The sequence below is a fragment of the Argopecten irradians genome, chromosome 1, assembly GCF_041381155.1.
Source record: "Argopecten irradians isolate NY chromosome 1, Ai_NY, whole genome shotgun sequence".
NCBI classification, from domain to species: Eukaryota; Metazoa; Mollusca; class Bivalvia; order Pectinida; family Pectinidae; genus Argopecten; species Argopecten irradians.
Window position 1 is genome coordinate 59,382,264 of NC_091134.1, and position 19,774 is coordinate 59,402,037.

A 19,774-nucleotide genomic window follows, 5' to 3' on the forward strand; every position below is an offset into this window, starting at 1 on the left:
CCGCTGATTGTAAGTACTGCAGAGCCATAGTGACCGATGATTGTTAGTACTGCAGAGCCATAGTGGCCGCTGATTTTTAGTACTGCAGAGTCATAGTGGCCGCTGATTGTTAGTAGTGCAGAGCCATACTGGCGCCTGATTGTTAGTACTGCAGAGCCATAGTGGCCCCTGATTGTTAGTACTGCAGAGCCATAGTGACCGCTGATTGTTAGTACAGCAGAGATATAGTGGCCGCTGATTGTTAGTACTGCAGAGCCTTAGTGACCGGTGATTGTTAGTACTGCAGAGCCATAGTGGCCGCTGATTGTTAGCACTGCAGAGCCATAGTGGCCGCTGATTGTTAGTACTGCAGAGCCATAGTGACCGCTGATTTTTAGTACTGCGGAGCCAAAGTGGCCGCTGATTGTTAGTACTGCAGAGCCATAGTGGCCGCTGATTGTTAGTACTGCAAAGCCATAGTGACCGCTGATTGTTAGTACTGCAGAGTCATAGTGGCCGCTGATTGTTAGTACTACAGAGCCATAGTGACCGCTGATTGTTAGTACTGCAGAGCCATAGTGACCGCTGATTGTTAGTACTGCAGAGCCATAGTGGCCGCTGATTGTTAGTACTGCAGAGTCATAGTGGCCGCTGATTGTTAGTACTGCAGAGTCATAGTGGCCGCTGATTGTTAGTACTACAGAGCCATAGTGACCGCTGATTGTTAATACTGCAGAGCCATAGTGGCCGCTGATTGTGAGTACTGCAGAGCCATGGGGGCCGCTGATTGTTAGTACTGCAGAGCCATAGTGACCGCTGATTGTTAGTACTGCAGAGCTACAGTGGCCGCTGATTGTTAGTACTGCAGAGCCATAGTGACCGCTGATTGTTAGTACTGCAGAGTCATAATGGCCGCTGATTGTAAGTACTGCAGAGCCATAGTGACCGATGATTGTTAGTACTGCAGAGCCATAGTGGCCGCTGATTTTTAGTACTGCAGAGTCATAGTGGCCGCTGATTGTTAGTAGTGCAGAGCCATACTGGCGCCTGATTGTTAGTACTGCAGAGCCATAGTGGCCCCTGATTGTTAGTACTGCAGAGCCATAGTGACCGCTGATTGTTAGTACAGCAGAGATATAGTGGCCGCTGATTGTTAGTACTGCAGAGCCATAGTGACCGGTGATTGTTAGTACTGCAGAGCCATAGTGGCCGCTGATTGTTAGCACTGCAGAGACATAGTGGCCGCTGATTGTTAGTACTGCAGAGCCATAGTGACCGCTGATTTTTAGTACTGCAGAGCCATAGTGGCCGCTGATTGTTAGTACTGCAGAGCCATTGTGGCCGCTGATTGTTAGTACTGCAGAGCCATAGTGACCGCTGATTGTTAGTACTGCAGAGCCATAGTGACCGCTGATTATTAGTACTGCAGAGCCATAGTGGTCGCTGATTGTTAGTACTGCAGAGCCATAGTGGCCGTGATTGTTAGCACTGCAGAGCAATAGTGGCCGCTGATTGTTAGTACTGCAGAGCCACAGTGACCGCTGTCTGATTGTTAGTACTGCAGAGCCATAGTGACCGCTGATTGTTAGTACTGCAGAGCCATAATGGCAGCTGATTGTTAGCACTGCAGAGCCATAGTGGCCGCTTTTTGTTAGGACTGCAGAGCCATAGTGGCCGCTGTTTGTTAGGACTGCAGAGCCATAGTGGCCGCTGATTGTCAGCACTGCAGAGCCATAGTGACCGCTGATTGTTAGTACTGCAGAGCCATAGTGGCCGCTGATTGTTAGTACTGCAGAGCCATAGTGGCCGCTGATTGTTAGTACTGCAGAACCATAGTGGCCGCTGATTGTTAGGACTGCAGAGCCATAGTGGCCGCTGATTGTCAGCACTGCAGAGCCATAGTGATTGCTGATTGTTAGTACTGCAGAGCCATAGTGGCCGCTGATTGTTAGTACTGCAGAGCCATGGTGGCCGCTGATTGTTAGTACTTTAGAGCCATAGTGACCGCTGATTGTTAGGACTGCAGAGCCATAGTGGCCGTTGATTGTTAGTACTGCAGAGCCATCGTGGCCGCTGATTTTTAGGACTGCAGAGCCATAGTGGCCGCTGATTGTCAGCACTCAGCATTGGTTGATATTGATAGTCAAAACGTATGCTTAATCATGGTAAGATTATCAAGGTGGCATCCTTTTACTGTCTGTACCACGAGGCGGACACTTACACATACTGCCTCCCAAAAACACACCTTTATTACATTCAGCTCAAAGATAAAAAATGAACGACAGTGGAACGTCAATTGACACGCTTCATACATGGTTTTGTTTCCATTATATCATTTTACTTCATCAAACCATTGAAAGTAACGGTCAATACACTAAAACAATATCTAACTAAATAATGACGCAACTGTGATTCTAGTGATCGTTTATTAAATATAAATCAATTACCTGTATCGTCATACAAAGGAATAGGATATTATTCAGACAAGAAGAACTATACATCAAATGTGTGTAGTTGTTGGTGTGATTAAAATAACATTAATATATCAAAAATATGTGATAAAAAGCCTAACATTTCAAAATAAATATTTCAAAAATCATGTAGAATAAGGTTGAATAAGGTTGGGAAACCAATTATATCACATATCATTAATGACTAATGAAGTATTTTGATTATTGATTTTACTTTTGTCTTTATGTAAAGACAGATGATATATTGTTTATTCAGTACTGACATATCTAATTTTAAAAGCAATATTAAAAACATTAAAATGTGCTGAAACAAACTTTCTTTAATCAAAACAGTAACACATCTGTGAGACATAACGACGCAAAGACTATACAGCGTCTTCCATCCTCGCCTTCTTAGCACTTAACACGGCAGCTCATAGGACATCTGATAGAATTATAGAAGACGTCAATAGTAATAACAATGTATCTTGTCATTGTAAATGTAACAAATAGGATGATTATAAACATAGTGCTCTAAGCAATAATCATATGACTTGGAAAATACAAATTTCCATTGTAAAACATGGCTTACAAAAAAGCAAGTAAGATCAAACGTTTAATTCTTATGTTTACAAACATTCAAAATTTTCTGGAAAACACATGTAATAAATTAGCACCACGTTTGAACTTACGTACACGTCTAATGCTACGAGGATTGTACATCACTCAGACAGATAGTGTAACAGTGGTGTATATACGCACATTGGTCATAAGAGATAATATTTGTACTTTATTTTGAATCACAGTGATTTTGGGGACCTTCACAATACATATCCATTACCATTGACTTTGTACAGTTATGTGCAGTTCTGCGTTTGATCATCATCATTTTCTCTCATTCTTTACATGTGACTCTTATAGTATGTTGAATAACTTTTCAATTTGAAAGTCTATTTGGGAACAAACACGTGACAAGTATTTGGTTTTTTGAACACTCCACTGGCTTTCAAAATATAAATCAGTTACATGCATCAGGAATTTTTACTCTGGAGCAATTTAAAGAACTTAGTCTGAATGTCCTGGGGATCTTTTCTATATACAAAGCAGATATATCACCAGTATTAACATCAGAACAAAACTTATTGGTTATGTGCATTATGAAACAATGTCATCACAGGTATAATTTAATGTAATATTTTCTTTCTTCACTTCATAAAAAAGATTGGGACATGGTAACACACATCTTCTTTGAAGATCACTAATATGAAACATTTTCATACAATTTAAACGTCAAATTTAACCTCAAAACATACAGATACATTACTAACAAATACTCTTTGACTTTAACAATTAGTTTAACTTTTTTCAGACCAATATAAGGTTTTGGGTAAGTATACAAACATGTGTAAATATTCTATATTAACTCTGTATATATGTGTCATTGATAGATCTATATTTCTTAATATTGATATTAAAGAAATAATAGACATAAAAGAATTGAATCAGGACGTCATACGCATGTACATGTATATACATATCAAAAACTTAATTCAAAGGATACAATATTTGGATGCTATTGAGATTAAAATCATAAAAAGTATAAATAAAACAACTCATAATTGAAATAAACCCCTCCCAATATTGAGTATATATATATAGATATAATTAAATGTACATATATATATTACGCTATTCTTATTACATTTTTCGATTTTAGTTAAGTTAAGCTTGGAATAATGGAATGATTAATTGTTTGCTTCATGGGGACATATAATACATACATTTTTGTATTCCAGTCTATACAAGGTATATAATATGCATAACACTAAATGTTTCCTTACAATTAACTTATTAATTGGCATTACTTTCCAATATATGTTTGGCGCAAGATCAAAATGATGTCAAAGATGATTAAAAACTGATAAAAACAGCAAGTAATATTGTATCAATGATCATATATCTGATTCACGATCATATATCTTATTCACGTTTAGATTTTCAAAAATAATATTCTAACATAATAGTTATACTTATTGCCAAACCTAATACATGTATATTCAATACAACCAAATCAACTGTTCCTTACTTACATATCCACTGCATTACAAGTAAAGGAAAAATGCAAGACTTCACGTAAATATCACAGATCTTGTAGATATGGGTCAATATCTCACTAGAGGACAATGTGTATCATCACTTGGTCTAAAGAAATTATATATCTAACGCATACATGTGTATCATCTATAGGTCTAACGAAGTTATATATCTAATGAATAAATGTGTATCATCAATTGGTCTAAAGAAATTATATATCTAATGGATAAATGGAGTACTTCACATCTTAAAAGTTTCAAATTACCAAATAACGTTACTAAATATTTTAGATATATCAAGATAATTTGTAAGTCAGTTAAAATTAAAACCAGAGATAAAGGCTAAATATGCTTATATAAATATACTTTTAATATAAATATACAAATATACTTTATATCTGTATAATAAAATTTCTGGTAAAATATTATAATGATTTTTTTTTTTGTGATAAAATACATGAACATGTGTCATACTAGAAAAATATGTTTTGACAGTTTCATTATATCAGATTTGATAAAGAAATAAATTTTTCAAAAATCAATCAATATCATTGACTCTTTTTAATAACAATTATCAAATCTGTTATATTTCTACCTATTGGTACTTTATCCATATAAAGACATCATTATTTCTAATCATTTTGATATGTTATTACTATGTTGTCAAGGTCGGAAACTTGTACAGTTATTACTGTAAGGCTATTATTTTCGTGTTTCACAGGACGTTGCCATAGTTGTGAAAATTTAATTTGTGAAAAATTAAGAAATGGATGAGTGATGCAAACCCTTAAAGTGAAATCTTAAAACAGTTAAAACAAGATTCTCTCGTGTTAAGTCTAAATTGTGAATATTTTGACACACGGAAAATAACTAGCTAAACAATTTCTTCATTGCAAATCTTGTTTAGTGAGTGATTTTTTGTTGAGATTTCAGATAATGCTATTCCGTAAAAATTCAGTATTCAAATTGTCGCCTGATGTGACATTGACCCATATAAAAGTTGAGTATTTATTTTTATTTGCTTTAATTTTCATTTTTTGTTTCTTTTGATTTGAAAATCTATAAAGTTTATTTCTAATATTCATAACCTAAGATAGCATTTGTATGTAGTCTGACCAGCATCTCACACATAGGGGTTTAAATGAATAATGTTGCAACCATTTCTCCAATTCGAACTCACTCATACAAAGTTCTCGTCTGTGTTTGTACAGATAAGGAAGGAGTCCATTAGCCGAGGCTGAATCAGCTGTTTAAAGTCAATATCAATAATGTTCTCTGTTTTATATAATGCACTCACTTTTCTTAGGGCAGCCTGAAATATGATATTATTTAACATTTTATTTTTCAGGTTTTTTTCAGAATGAGTTAAAAGCATGTAAGAATGCTTTGATATTACATTATATACATTATAATTATGATGGTGTAGTCAAGTTTCAATATCACTCTCCAGGAGTTCTTTATGTATTATTTAGCCATCAGTACCAACCGTGAAGTAGCATTATAATGCTAACAAGAGCTATAACAACAGCCTACAAATTAAACAAAGATAATGACTAGTTCTGGTTATTTTTCTAAGAAATATATTTTCCAAGACATTGTTATCGATGCTATAAATTCAAGGAATAAGGAAAGCTAAGCATAAGGAAATACTAGACAATAAATTCTTACAGTCCAATCACAAAATTTTAGTTCAGTAAAATTGAAGTTTCCTTTCTAGCTTATGATTTATGCCTTAAGTGAAGGTGAAACACCTATTAACATTTAACTATATAGATCCAAACTATCTTAAGTTTTACACACAAACAGATATAGGAGGAGAACTCACCAGACAAGCCACTAATACTGCGTCACTATTATTTCTCTCCCCTTTGATTCTACAGAGCTCCACCAGGCGGGGTATACCTACAGTAACCATAGAAACATCACAAATTATCATTCAAGGCTGGAGTGAGGCAAATAAAGTTAGTACTCTGTCACTTAGCAATGAGATATGATTTATTTATAACAAGTTCTTTTATCATGATATGTAACTCTATAACACATTTATCATGCTTCAGTATCATACCTTCCATTTCAACAATGATTTGTGCTATTTCTTCCTCCCTGCACAGTCGAGCCAGGGCAATGGCTGATTTTTGCTGAACTCTTTCACAAGCAGCAATCTCGGAAGGAGACTTGTAGCTTAAAGGTCGTTCCTGTAGTAACTGCAGGCAAAGGTCAAGGCCACCACTATTTATAATACACTGTCTGCAGTTGTCAACAGCAACCATGTTTGCAAGGACTGTAGCTACCTGCAATGAAATTATGTGGTCCTTAAATTCAATAATTGATTCATTTCTGTCAGTTGGATTCCATACAGTATCTACTAATGTGAGGTAAATCACTTGTCAATAACTGTAACAGTTTCTGTCAAACATGAATAAAACATTACATTTTTTCATTTAGCTGTCACAAATGCAGTAGCTAGCTAGGCCAAAATTAAAAAAAACTATGGGCAGTAATCATTTTTTCCCCTTCATTTTTGAAAAGTGTTTTCAAACCCACCTGGTCTTTAGCAAAAAGAGACTGAGCAACACTGGTTCCGCATGACTGGATAAGAACACGAGGGGCGTCATACTTAAGTAAAATATCACAAGCCATGCTGTCCATAAATGTGATGTTAGCAATAGCCGCTGATGACAACAGGAAGACTTCATGGGATAGAGTATTGGCACATAAACCTTAAAATCAAACAGGGATGAAGACAACAAGAGTTATAATGAAATCTTTGTATCATCTTTCTTATTGGCACTGACTTGTCTGGTACTGCTATTAAACAAAGACAGAGTGATTGATTGACTTCTACATACTCCAACATTAACGTGTTTTTGTATTTAACATTATACTACCTCAGGTTCAAAAGAATTAAACAATTTAACTTTTTCAATTCACACCTCTACAATATACATGTATAGCTCTAAGTGTAACTCAATTCAACCCTATAAATGTGTATATACTGGGGTGATATAACTATATTGTTTCACTTTACTGGTACATGTACAATGATTGTATCCCGTTACATTTTCTATGTGAAATATTTTTGCAAAACTAGTAATAATAATAACAAAATTTAGAAATAAAAGCTTACATTATATTTTCTATGTGAAATAAAAAACAAATGAATAATGTTTTTCTTCCAATGGCCTACCTATCAATGCCCGTAGAATTTCATCTATGTTTTCAACCAGGCCAGAAAGCTGTTGAAAATTTTCCAGACAGGGGGAGGTAACTTGTGCAAATACTCCAGCCACTTCTCCTCGTACCTTTTCACCATTAGAGTAGTCACACAAGATGTCCATCAGACATTCCACGCCTCCCTCCTGTGCAGACATGGTGTTACATACAGGTCAATAACATTATTAATGTTCAGTAAATATAGGTAGAAGACTTCAAATTTTCCTGCTTGTACCATCTTGTACAATGTTTACTTTAAAGTTTAGTGCAAATTTTCTATAATTTTTTTTTAGAATTAGCACCAAGAAGCGTGTCTTCCGTTCATTAATAGTAAATAAACTGGAAACTTTTCTAAATAAAATTATCAAATCAATTCCAACATAAATTATATTATTTATATACCTGTTATATATCTAATAAATTGCATACCTTTTCTATTTCAAATATTCCCTCTGCGACACAGCATATTGTAGCCAGAGCTCTAAGTGTCTGTGGGTGAATGAAGCTCAGTGATTCTGTCCTACAGATGTCCAGTAATGCCCGCACACCACCCTCCTGTGTAACACATAGAAAAGCTATACACAAAAGGACTTTACTCCATGGAATCTATACACAAATCCTCATATTTTTAATATCAAACAATTACACTATGTTGTTTTTTTCAAGATAGTACATTAGGAAAAATTAGAAATGATAGTTATTATGTTACCTCTACAGTTCCAATAATTAGCTATCGATTAATTATTGTCAATTTTCAAATAAAATAATTAGCAAGTTGAAGAAAATAATTTGATACAAATTCTATTATTAATGGTCATATTGGAGAACCCTTATTTACAGGTCTATCAGATACCATTGTATCTTTAAATCATGACTTTCTCTTACTCTAGCAAAGATATAGCACATGTGTTCTCCTTCCAGTCCTAGACTGACCACTGTCCCGAGGGCACTGGACAATGTCACAGGATTATTGGCCTCGTCCAAAGTTTCCACTACCTTCTGTAATGTACAACAAATAAAACATGCTGAAATCTGCTTCTGTATATAAACTCTGCTAAATTATTCGGAAGTAGCATATTGTCATATTATATAATAACATCTAAAGATTAATTGGTATGATAACATATGATTGTCAGAAAGTTATATCTTTCAAGTAGTTTTAAAAACATTTCAACACAAAATTACTTAGCAAGAATAAGCTGCCAGTTAGTGCATTTAATATTTTATATTTATCATCTTTGTATATATATATATATTTCTATTTTTTGTATCATTTGCCAATCAAGAGTAGATAACTCCAAGGGACAACAAATAGCCTGCCATACATCTTTTCTACAGATCTCACAGGACAAAATATTGTCTTTTACAACATGGTGGATTTGTTTCCTAAACTGAACATTGAATATTCAAAATTAAACATGACAGGATATGAATCAGATATTTTATCATATGAAACAGCAAAATAGACTTTTTAAGATTACCAGACATACACATACATGTAAACTTACCAGGTATTACAATACACCGACTCATAATTACCATTCAGGTATGGACTTATCATCTCTCATACCTAACACTAACTGATTGATTTAAAAGTACATATACATGGGCCTATCATTTAACCTATACAGTATAACATACCTGTAATAAATGGCCGAGAGCTAGGTCTACAAGTCTACTAAAGGCTTGACCGAGAAACGTTAGTTGGTTAGTGACAGGAATTTTAGGTGGTGTACGATCCTCCTTCACTGAACTGCTACTCCTGTGAAAAATACATATCAGATCATAGATATAATAGTTTCTAACTCTCTTCAATGAACTGTAAATTATAGCTATCATCAATGATTTTGTTTTTTGACCTTTAAATCAACAGTAAATGGACAAGATTGAAATGGGAACCAATGTATTATAAACAATTAACCTGATCATCCTTGTGAGTTTGTAATTAATTCACTATTCCAACTTTAATCAAATGTACATGTAGTCTGCTCCTTCATTATCGGATGGTAAACCAATGTGATAACAAAACAAGAGGCCCAGTAGGCCTATATTGCTCACCTGGTTTTTTTTAGTAATTATCATAAAGACTCTTACAAGCATACCAGAATTTGTACAATTTTGAATACCCGCCCTATACAGATGCTACCATTGCATTATGAATGCTATCCCATGCTTAGTTTCATAGAAGTCGTTTATATGGAAATAACCAAATTGACCACAATTAACCCATAGCCAAATTGACACCTTTTGGCCCCGTCTCTCAGGCCCTATACTCTACTCAATACTCTACCTTTCCACCTGTTGGGCTAACTTAGCACATTCTCCCATCACTGTCTCTTGTTGCTGTTGAAAATCAAAGTAACAGTAAATTGTTATGTAATGACCAAAACTGATCTTAATATACACATAGGATCTTAGCAGTCTAGCATAATGAATCCTTTATGTCATATGTGTGAGAAGTATAGACTGTTTTTCAATCCTATTCCTCTCTCCCTCCTTAAAGCCCTCAGGGCCTGGTGAGTGTGGTTAATTAAGGCGATGTAAGTACAATCTGAATTGAAAACCGATTCAAGACATGCACATTATGTTATAGAAATCATAGAGTCTTAGCTATCAAATGTAAATTATTCAATGGTTTAAAAGAAATATTGGCTCCTCTTTGTCCAATTTCAAAATATTGATGAGAATGTGAGAAACGATAGCAACTGTTTCTTTGTCTCCACACTAAAGCTCTCAGAGCATAACAAATGCACGTAACCATGACTATCAGAGTACATTATGAACTGATAATCAAAAGTACCTCAAGAATATAGGAAGGTGGATCTGGGAGGCAGAGGTTACATTCTTGGATAAGGGATCTGATGTGACAAGTTAATTGGATCACCAGGGACTGTACCGTAGGCCACTTTTCTGCCTCCACATACCTAGAAACAAAGAACAAGATAATTAAATGTCTCATTAAAATCACAAAGAGGTTGGTTTACAGCACGTTATTATATGACAGGATGGTCTTTATATCAAGACATTAAACCACTACATTGGTATTTTGTTTGGCATAAGTTTGTAACAGGAGAGGAGAAAATGTTGCATCCAGACCAGGGCTTCTTTCTCCAAGTCTGGATTCTTCACATTGAAGACACAACAACTCACAAGTTTGCATATCCCCCTGCTAAACGTAACTCCCAATACTTGAAACAGGGTTTGGAAAGCCTAGACTCTATAAAAAAGGAATGAGGAGTACTAGGCTGATCCTTGATGACTAGGTAACTCAATTGGTAGATTACTGCAGGTATTGTTCAAAGGGTCCCATGTTCGAACCCTGGACTTTGTGACTGTGCATTTTTCGGCTCCTACTACATTTGAAGCCTTTCACCAAACTCTGTTTTAAGAATTGGTGGTACGCTTAGCAGAGGAATAACTGAACCTTTGAGGCAAAGATTAATAAAGGAAGGGAAGAGTGTGACAGTTCTGGATCTAATTGATAGCCCAATTACAAAAAAGTAGTAGAGCACTCCAGGTCCCGGATTTGGATCCCAGCTTGGCCATTAATTTTTCCGCTCCTACTTAATACTACCTGGTACTTATAAATGAAACAGTCTCATTGTTACGAGAAATTTACAAAACTCACTTGAAAAGTTTAGTGAACTCGTTGCTTATATGGTGAGAATCGTCACGTATAGTGTCAATCCCATCTGTGGAAACAAAATCAGCAATTTTAATATTTCCTTTCCAAATTTAAAAACCAATGATATCCAATCAAATGATATTATTGACTAGTAGTGTAATTAATATACGATTTTGTAAAAATGTTCAATGATATTACATAACAAATGATTTGTCATTGAATTAATAACCAATCCACATAATATCTTACATCATAATCCTACGATTTATAATATCTACATCATAAATTATTTACTTGTTGTTAAATAAATTTAATTTAATTGAAAAAATTTTGTTTCTTCTCTTTTCATTCTGTAAATCCATTCAAGCTCATGGATAGAACTAAATTCTGAAACAAAATGGTAAACACATGATCACTTAAAGACAAATTGTGGCAATTTATAATACTTATTTGGTTAATGTTACTTGATGCGAGACTGAATGGACTTTGTAAATGACAACACAAATTGCAAAGATAAATATATGGAAGATGTTTCTTGAAGTAAGACTTAAAGCTGACAATGCAAGTTAAAATTATTAACATGATTTTTTTTTAAATAAGTATACTCGTTTTTCCAAGAATCGTTTATGAGACATTCCCCGGTTGAGGACAGCCATTTTTGTTTTACATTCCGACGACTCACTGACCCCTATATAAAGCGCGTGAATCGACACACGTGCGCTCATTCATGTACCTATACACCTAGCAGTCCACAGGTTATGTCACCTACAAATAGGTAAACAAAACCCTCACCTGTAAAACTATATGGGACTTTTTTTAGCAAGAAAACATGTCAACTCCTCGAAGTTGTCATTTAGATGTTTCTCAAAATAAAATTCCAACGCAAGTGAATAGAAATCCAAAAATAATCCGTCCACATATCTCCACGTATATCATCGTACCCGACGCACTCAACTGACCATATACACGTGCCTACGTACCTGATCCGAACGAGCGACAACTATCAAGGACACACACGTGTCGTTGTACATGTACGTGTAAAACTTAGTGTATATTGAAGTGTTTTATTAGTGCGTATTGGACATATGTTGGGATATAGCTGGCAACACATTCATCTATTACTTCAATGAAATATTATTAGGTGAGTGCAGTGTTTATTTTCAATTTGACATTGTTATTTGCAATATCGGGGCATGTGTATCTGAGACAAGATATGTTTTGAATGATACACGTGTGTCAAGTGTCCCGTGCTTTATATAGGGGGTTGGCCAGTGAAGGTTACTAAGCAGAGCAAAAGAAAAATGGCTGCCACTTCCTTAGATACCACACTGTCATAACTAGGGGATGTCTCAGAAACAATTTTTGAAAAAAAAAATATTTCGTTAATATTTTTTTTTTAAATTTCAACTGCATGTTTTTAACTTGCATTGTCAGCTTTAAGGAATCAGCAGAGAGTACAGAGACAAATACAGAACTGAAACAAAGCAGATATTGTGGCATCCTGTACATGTTAATCCAAATAAAAATTAAACGAATCATTATCAAAACAGTCAACATTTTCTTTCTATGTCTCAGACATTTTGGAAAATTCACAAAACACTCCCAAAGTCTTCTTGATGCCATAATAGAGGTAATGATATTATAATCATTGATGATTATGATGCAATGATATACATATTGTACAGTTGTTTCTGATATTAGCTGTACTATGTTGTATATAAAATGCCCTAAAAGTTTTATGTCGCGAAAAAAATGCCCTTTTTTCGCCCAGCGCCCTGCCCTTTTCAAATCCTAGCTGGAACACTGATAATGTATAAATGCTCTCTTTTTTTCTTACTTTTTACAACAGCAGCATTAAGACTGTATTTGTCCATTTCTGTAAGGAGTGACTTTCCCTGAAGGACACTCATACATTCTGCTTCCGTGGACCAGCGAATGTCGGACAGCCATCTCTGTGTAGGGTCAAATATGAACTTCTCCCTAGTACTGCAACGAAAAAATACAAGAATTAATTATAACCTGTATGAGGTTATCAAAACTTGTAAGAAGTGAAGATATATATTTTTTATAATTTCCCTAAACTATTTTAAAAGAAATTTTATATACAGTATATAGAGATTATGTAATTATATGATTTGTTAAATGAATGTTATACACATGTAACAATTAAAAATACGGGGATAAACATTAAGACATAAACCAAAAGTTTGTGCGTTTGATATAATAAAAATTATATTGCATAATGATTTAATCATGATCATTACTTTGATTGTAGCATTTGACAAATTTGAAGTTGTAAAATCCATTTCCTTACCGGTAAGTCTTTTTGACACTATGCCTCAACATTGTGGACCATCGATTACAGCAGCATTATGGCTTGGTCTTGACTATCTCTGTCTCACCATGAGCTCCCAAAAACCTGAAAAATATTACATTTGGATTATTTTTTCTTTTTAAATAAATGTAATTATTGTACATGTATATTTAGGAATAACAAAATATCCTAAATATTTTCTGGAGTTGAATCTATAATATGATCCTTTATTTGTACATGTGTTATGAATTACAATGTACATTTCATGTAAGAAATTTATGAGCATATTGCATATACTTTATATACTTTTAATACTCATTGTGAATAACATAATTTCAATAAAATTATCTTACAAAATACATGGACAAGTATTCATATATCTAGAGATGAATGGCACACAGGAAGTGTTAATTGCATATGCTTGATCCATATTTCAACAAAATTTATATTGCAATTTTTTCTTGACAATACAAATAATATCCATAGGCCTGGTGCTGGAGTTCTTACCACTATGAAATATTTAGCACTGTATACACTTGTATACACATGAATAAGATACTACTTCAAATTCAAAACTTCAAGCACCTGTTACAGTCTATATAATAAGTACAATGTATATCCTGGCATGTCCTGTAAAAAATGGAAATGTACTGTAACGTTAGGCCTTCTATTGACCAGTCGTAAACAATCCTGTGAACTGATAAATTTTGAACTGTTAAACACAAACGTGTACTAAGTATTGAAAAAACACGAAAACATTTTCAATATAGACATATATGTACCGTCAAATACATAAATGTAGATCGTAGATTTCACTGACCGATCCCAGAAAAAAATGTTTGTTGTCTTTTACGATACCTAAGCGATCTTTTTTGTAAGGCGATACTAATTTGTCGACGGATTGCGGAAACGGAAAAAACAACATCAGTTATTTATTTATTTTCTATACTGTACATGTTGCGCGAAATACAATGTACACAGTATTCAGTGTCAATAAATCAAATTGAAAATTCGAAAAGTTATAGCCATCCCCCCATGAGTCATTTGGAATCATTTACAAATTAACTAAAAGGTCGCATATAACACGCACAAAAATAATTTTCTTCTGTCAAAACATCTACCAGTAACATGGGCATTTGTTTTCCTTGTTTCGATGGCGGCGATTCATACGATGACAACGAGACTCGTGTAAGTTGACATGAAAATGTGTAGCAATTATTGTTAAAGCATGATCAAAAAATTCATTATGCAAAAATATAATACTCAATAATTGCAGGAATCACGACGTGAACAGATGGCAGCAGCAGCCATGAAGAGACAAGAAGACACAACAAATCGTGGAATCAAAGACCCCGCATCAGTCAAACGCAAACAAGAAGCTCAAAAAAGGCTGGAAGAGGAAGAAAATAAACGGGCCAGAATGGGAGGGGGAGAAGGCGGGAACCTTAGAGTATGTTCATTATACTGTACTGTGTATGGAATTGTATTAATGCTGTACGTTTGTGTACAGTACAAAATGTACATGTATAGATAGGTAGAAGGAAGGTTCGTGTGTAACTGATCAAAAGGACATAGAAAATTTAACATGGAATCAAAGTCAATGTCATTTATTTGAACAAACTGTGCAATGTGTATAGTAACCTGTCCAATATAAAGTTTCAATTAAGGTGTTTACAGTATGCACATCTGGTGGCATGTTAAGAAGTTGCATGGAATTTTGCAGCATATATATGACGCCTTCAACCTTAATTTAAGGTTAAGCCAGATATCTATCAGTCATAATGTCTAAGTCTGGTGTCAGGGCCAGAGTCTCTCGGGCTAGTTCATTGTGTACTATCATCCCGCTTTCTTGTCTTTTAACTAGTACACTATTTCAATTGATATTTCTAGTTGACACTGCTAATTAGAAGGGGTTCTTCTCTTCAATTTGATATTCAGATTAGTCAGCTGAACACTGTCTATAATATTGTTTCCATCCTTCTTTTCTTATAATTATTAATTCAATATGTTTTTGTCATTTCAGTGGAATGTTGACTGAGGAAGTGTGATAACTTTGATTTGATGAGAAAAACCTGCTCATGTGTGGACATCCATAGAAGATATACTCCTATTTATTATGGAATCATCCTTTTATAAATAATATTATATAATATATTTTCTGACTTGTCTACATTATGCAACAGTTGATCATAGTCTGCTTGTTGGATGTCTACTGTATAGTTACTTCCTTCCTAATAACTTTGTGGAAGTGCCTACATGTACATGTATGTGTATCAGGTTGTGTTTGATATTAATAATCTTTATGCAAATTTTATGTTATACATTGTATTCTGCATGGGGTTTATTGAAGCTTTAAAATTGTATGATTGTTTTACTGTTTATTTTTTGTTAAAAATTACATTGTGTAATAGGGCTTGTAACAAATATTCACATTAGATTACTATGATATTGACAGAAATGTATCAAAGTCACAAAATAGAGATTTTTCAGAAGTGGATAATTTTTAAAATATTTTTCAGTCATCATCTGCATCGATCTCCAAGTTTTCTTTACATACATTGAAAATGAAATGACATGGAAATGCCACATTAATTACCAGATATATTTTTTCTTGTGGTATTAAACATTTGTCTGATATATTCCTCTCCTCTTGTTTTAAAAATAGTACTGTACTGCAAAAAATAGTTTATACGCAGATTTTCTTATCTCTACATCTTTTTGTATGTCAAAGATTTTTTATATGGCCCTCTTTGATCTGGATGATATTACAAATGTACATGTAGGTATAAAATACAATTGTACATGCATGCACATTGTAATCCATTAAATTGTTTTGTTTTCAAGTTTATTCTGTGTATATTTCATTTGTGTTTATTTATTTCAACAATATATGTACTTTTATAGTAGTACATTTTACAGGTTCCAGAGAAATGATACTGAGATTTTGTCCATTAATTAGTTGTACACGCACCATACAAGTACACTATCACATTTGTATGCCAGATAAGTATTGTTTTGTGGGGGAAGTAATGTTGCTGTTGGTCTGTAATGATACTTTCGGCACTTTCAAGTTGTACTGTACGTGAAAATTTCAATTTACTTTGATGCATGTCATTTGTATTTGAAGAAACAAAAAAAATTAACAATGATAATTTTAAGGTTGGTGTCTTTGTGTGTTTCTTTATAGTTTACCTGGGCCAGTTTGTTTGTAAAATCCAGAGGCGATGTAGAAAATACTCAATTGCATTAGCGTGGCCATCCTCGATACTCCAGGGGGTTACGTATACTGTGCATGTATCTGTCTTGACATAGCAAAACTGACAATTCTGCGTGCAACAACAGATGACACAGGTACCTGTAGTTTTGTCCTTTCATGTACATCAAACGAATCAATAATGGTACACTGTGGTTGACCACGACTAAAGAACCATTGTGTGATTGTTTCTTCTTATTCTACTCTAGTTACCAATAGCTGTGTACGTGCCAGGTTGGCTAGTGGTTTTTTTTCGGTTTGAAATATCACATGACCATTTTGGTATCGTACCCTTATATAATTAATTATCGGCCTGAAGTTCGAAGACGCAATGGACGCTCTGATATCAAAAAGCCATGTCATAAACTTTTTTATGATACATGTTATTTTATCTAAAATAAAAATCTAGAATCTTTTTATCTGTCAATGGTAAATAATTAAACGCCAATATTGAAAGTATAAAGTTATACATTATTTCTGTCACTGTCTCGAAATTTCTAACCCGCTTACCTTTAGCGGCTATACAAACACATTTCTAGTACATACATCGTCATAAATACGGTTACTACCGTTGGAAAGAGCGATAATTTTCCATTCAAAATCTTTCTATAAATCATCTACACAAAGTGCCATCATTAAGACGATATAAGCCCCATTATGACATACACCTTGAACAGCGGTTAATTAATATTCATCCTGGCTGTATGGCCGATATAATATGCAGGAGCGAGGGGCTTCGGCTGCAATGTATATGTTTGAATAGTAACGGCGAAATCCATATTATAGATGTACAACGTCCTGAAAAGATAGACTTTTTTATAGCCGGCCAATGAGATTGCAGCCGAAGCCTCGGTCATGTATATTATATCGGCCACAATTATGTTTTCTAACTATGTTCAAGGATTTATCTCATATACGTCCTTGCTATGTTCAACTTCACAATGTCCTGGATAGATGGACAGATATTTTGGAAAAAGAGGTGCATGCGTGGACATCATATACTGAGACTTTATGAAAGCGTTCGATAAAGTCTGTTATGGTAAAATCGCAAAATATGGCATTGGTGGTCAGTTTTCCTCTTGGATCCAAGTTTTTGTTTGGAAGAAAACAAAAGAGTCGTAGTGAATGGAAAGACGTCGAAGTAGGAATCCAGTTTTAAACGGCATACCACAAGGATCTGTGTTGGGACCACTTCGATATGAATGATATGCCCGACGTAACAAGTGACGGTGTAAACGTTGAAAATGGACCTCCGTTGAAAATTGACCTCGGGTCAGTTTTCAACGTTGAAAACGGACCCCGAATGCCGTTGAAAATTGACAGTGTCTAGGGTCAATTCTCAACGGCAGGTCTGTTGAAAAATGACCTTGGCAAACTATCAACGAATGGTCTTTTGAAAAGTTTGTACTATGTGGTGTTCACTTCCGAGTACCAGTGGATAGTGTTACAAAAAATATAATTATGTGATATTATTAATTTGTTTCTGATGCTGTGAAACAGCATTCTTAGGTACGCTCGGAGAGCCTGTGCACATAAAACAATGAAACCACTCCGCGATGAAACTTAAAAGTTGTTTTGTTCATTTCACGTAATACTTGGTAGTATGAAAAAATAAAACCCCAATATTCAAAACCACAGACATAGCATTTGTTCATACGTATACACTATGGATGGAGTGTTTTAAGTGTTCAGTTGGGACTCTATGACATTTGTATTACTCCGAGAACACTGGTCTCCCGAAAATCACGAACAACGCCTTCTTCGCTGTCTTCCTCTGCGACAGACTTTCGGTGGATTTTGGATTGTGTATGTTTATTTAAATTTTACGTAATTCATGCTAATAATCGATTATTGTAATCAAATGTTAGGAAGGTAACTGCAAAAGAAAGTTCTTATAACGCTTATAAAGTTTTTTGCGTTGGTTGTATTGACGAACTATATCTGAGATATTATTGCGCAGTAAAAGTTAATAGTTATGAGTACATGTACTTTTTTTGCGTTGGTTGTATTGACGAACTATATCTGAGATATTATTGCGCAGTAAAAGTTAATAGTTTTGAGTACATGTACGTGCCTGACCGTCACCATTTCCTTACTATGGGTTGCCTAGAAATAGGTCGGGGCGGTGGACCTAATTGGCCAACATACCTTTTTCTCTCTCTCCTCTCTTCTCAGTTTCCATATACAACAAACACATAACTGGAACTAAGTAAGTACCCCATTCAATAAGCCGTCACCATTTCCTTACTATGGGATGCCTAGAAATAGGTCGGGCGGGGGATCTGAATGACCATCATACTTCGTCCAACCCCTCTCAGCTATCTTCACACTACCTAAGAGTGAAATCCATTCAATAAACCATCACCATATCCTTACTATGGGTTGCCCAGAAATGGGTCGGGGTGGTGAACCTGATTGGCCACCACACCCTGTTCTTTATTTCCCCTATATCTTCTACGTCCTCACTCACTACCTAAAATTCTATCTTTTTCCACCACCCTCCTTCCACTCTATCTTTTTCTCTCTCAACCACCCCCTCTCCCCACACACACCCCTCATAACCACTAATATCACAACAGGCATTCACCTACGATAGGAAATGGTGTTGATTGTATGGCTTCTTCCCTCGTCAGGGACAATTTAGCTATTGAACGATCCATATCAATCGCACTATAAAACATACCAAAATAATCAAATAGATCACATCAAGCATACACATACGGTAGGAAATTATGTTGATTGTATGGCTTCTTCCCTCGTCAGGGACAATTTAGCCATTGAACGATCCATATCAATTGCATAATGAACATAGCACTAAATTCCTCCCCATTATCTTCTGTCTATTCC

The 19,774-nt window shown here is 34.9% G+C and overlaps 3 protein-coding genes across 6 annotated transcripts; 1 reads left to right on the forward strand and 2 right to left on the reverse strand.

The window, feature by feature from the left end:
- Positions 1-257: 257 nt before the first annotated feature.
- On the reverse strand, positions 258-2,204 carry LOC138336498 (uncharacterized). The gene is made up of 2 exons (XM_069286028.1): positions 2,201-2,204; positions 258-2,065 (listed from the first exon to the last, which is right to left on the reverse strand). The coding sequence occupies exons 1-2, from the start codon at positions 2,202-2,204 to the stop codon at positions 258-260; spliced, it is 1,812 nt and encodes a 603-aa protein (XP_069142129.1).
- Positions 2,205-2,388: 184 nt separating this feature from the next.
- Positions 2,389-14,554, reverse strand: LOC138335760 (protein inscuteable homolog). Of its 4 annotated transcripts, none has more exons than XM_069284929.1 (14): positions 14,457-14,554; positions 13,675-13,779; positions 13,198-13,346; positions 11,364-11,427; positions 10,536-10,659; positions 10,026-10,078; positions 9,377-9,497; positions 8,621-8,734; positions 8,165-8,290; positions 7,710-7,881; positions 7,067-7,242; positions 6,588-6,813; positions 6,348-6,424; positions 2,389-5,834 (listed from the first exon to the last, which is right to left on the reverse strand). In XM_069284929.1, exons 2-14 carry the CDS (start codon positions 13,704-13,706, stop codon positions 5,703-5,705), a joined length of 1,566 nt encoding a protein of 521 aa, XP_069141030.1. In that variant the 5' UTR covers positions 13,707-13,779; positions 14,457-14,554; the 3' UTR covers positions 2,389-5,702. The 4 variants fall into 4 exon arrangements, with proteins under 4 accessions (XP_069141030.1, XP_069141048.1, XP_069141044.1 ...); XM_069284947.1 differs by having other exon boundaries at positions 14,495-14,516; XM_069284943.1 differs by lacking the exon at positions 14,457-14,554 and adding an exon at positions 14,260-14,410.
- A 165-nt stretch (positions 14,555-14,719) lies between these two features.
- Positions 14,720-16,522, forward strand: LOC138335790 (small VCP/p97-interacting protein-like). Its single transcript, XM_069284956.1, has 3 exons — positions 14,720-14,862; positions 14,951-15,124; positions 15,698-16,522. Exons 1-3 carry the CDS (start codon positions 14,803-14,805, stop codon positions 15,710-15,712), a joined length of 249 nt encoding a protein of 82 aa, XP_069141057.1. The 5' UTR covers positions 14,720-14,802; the 3' UTR covers positions 15,713-16,522.
- The last annotated feature ends 3,252 nt before the right edge of the window (positions 16,523-19,774 follow it).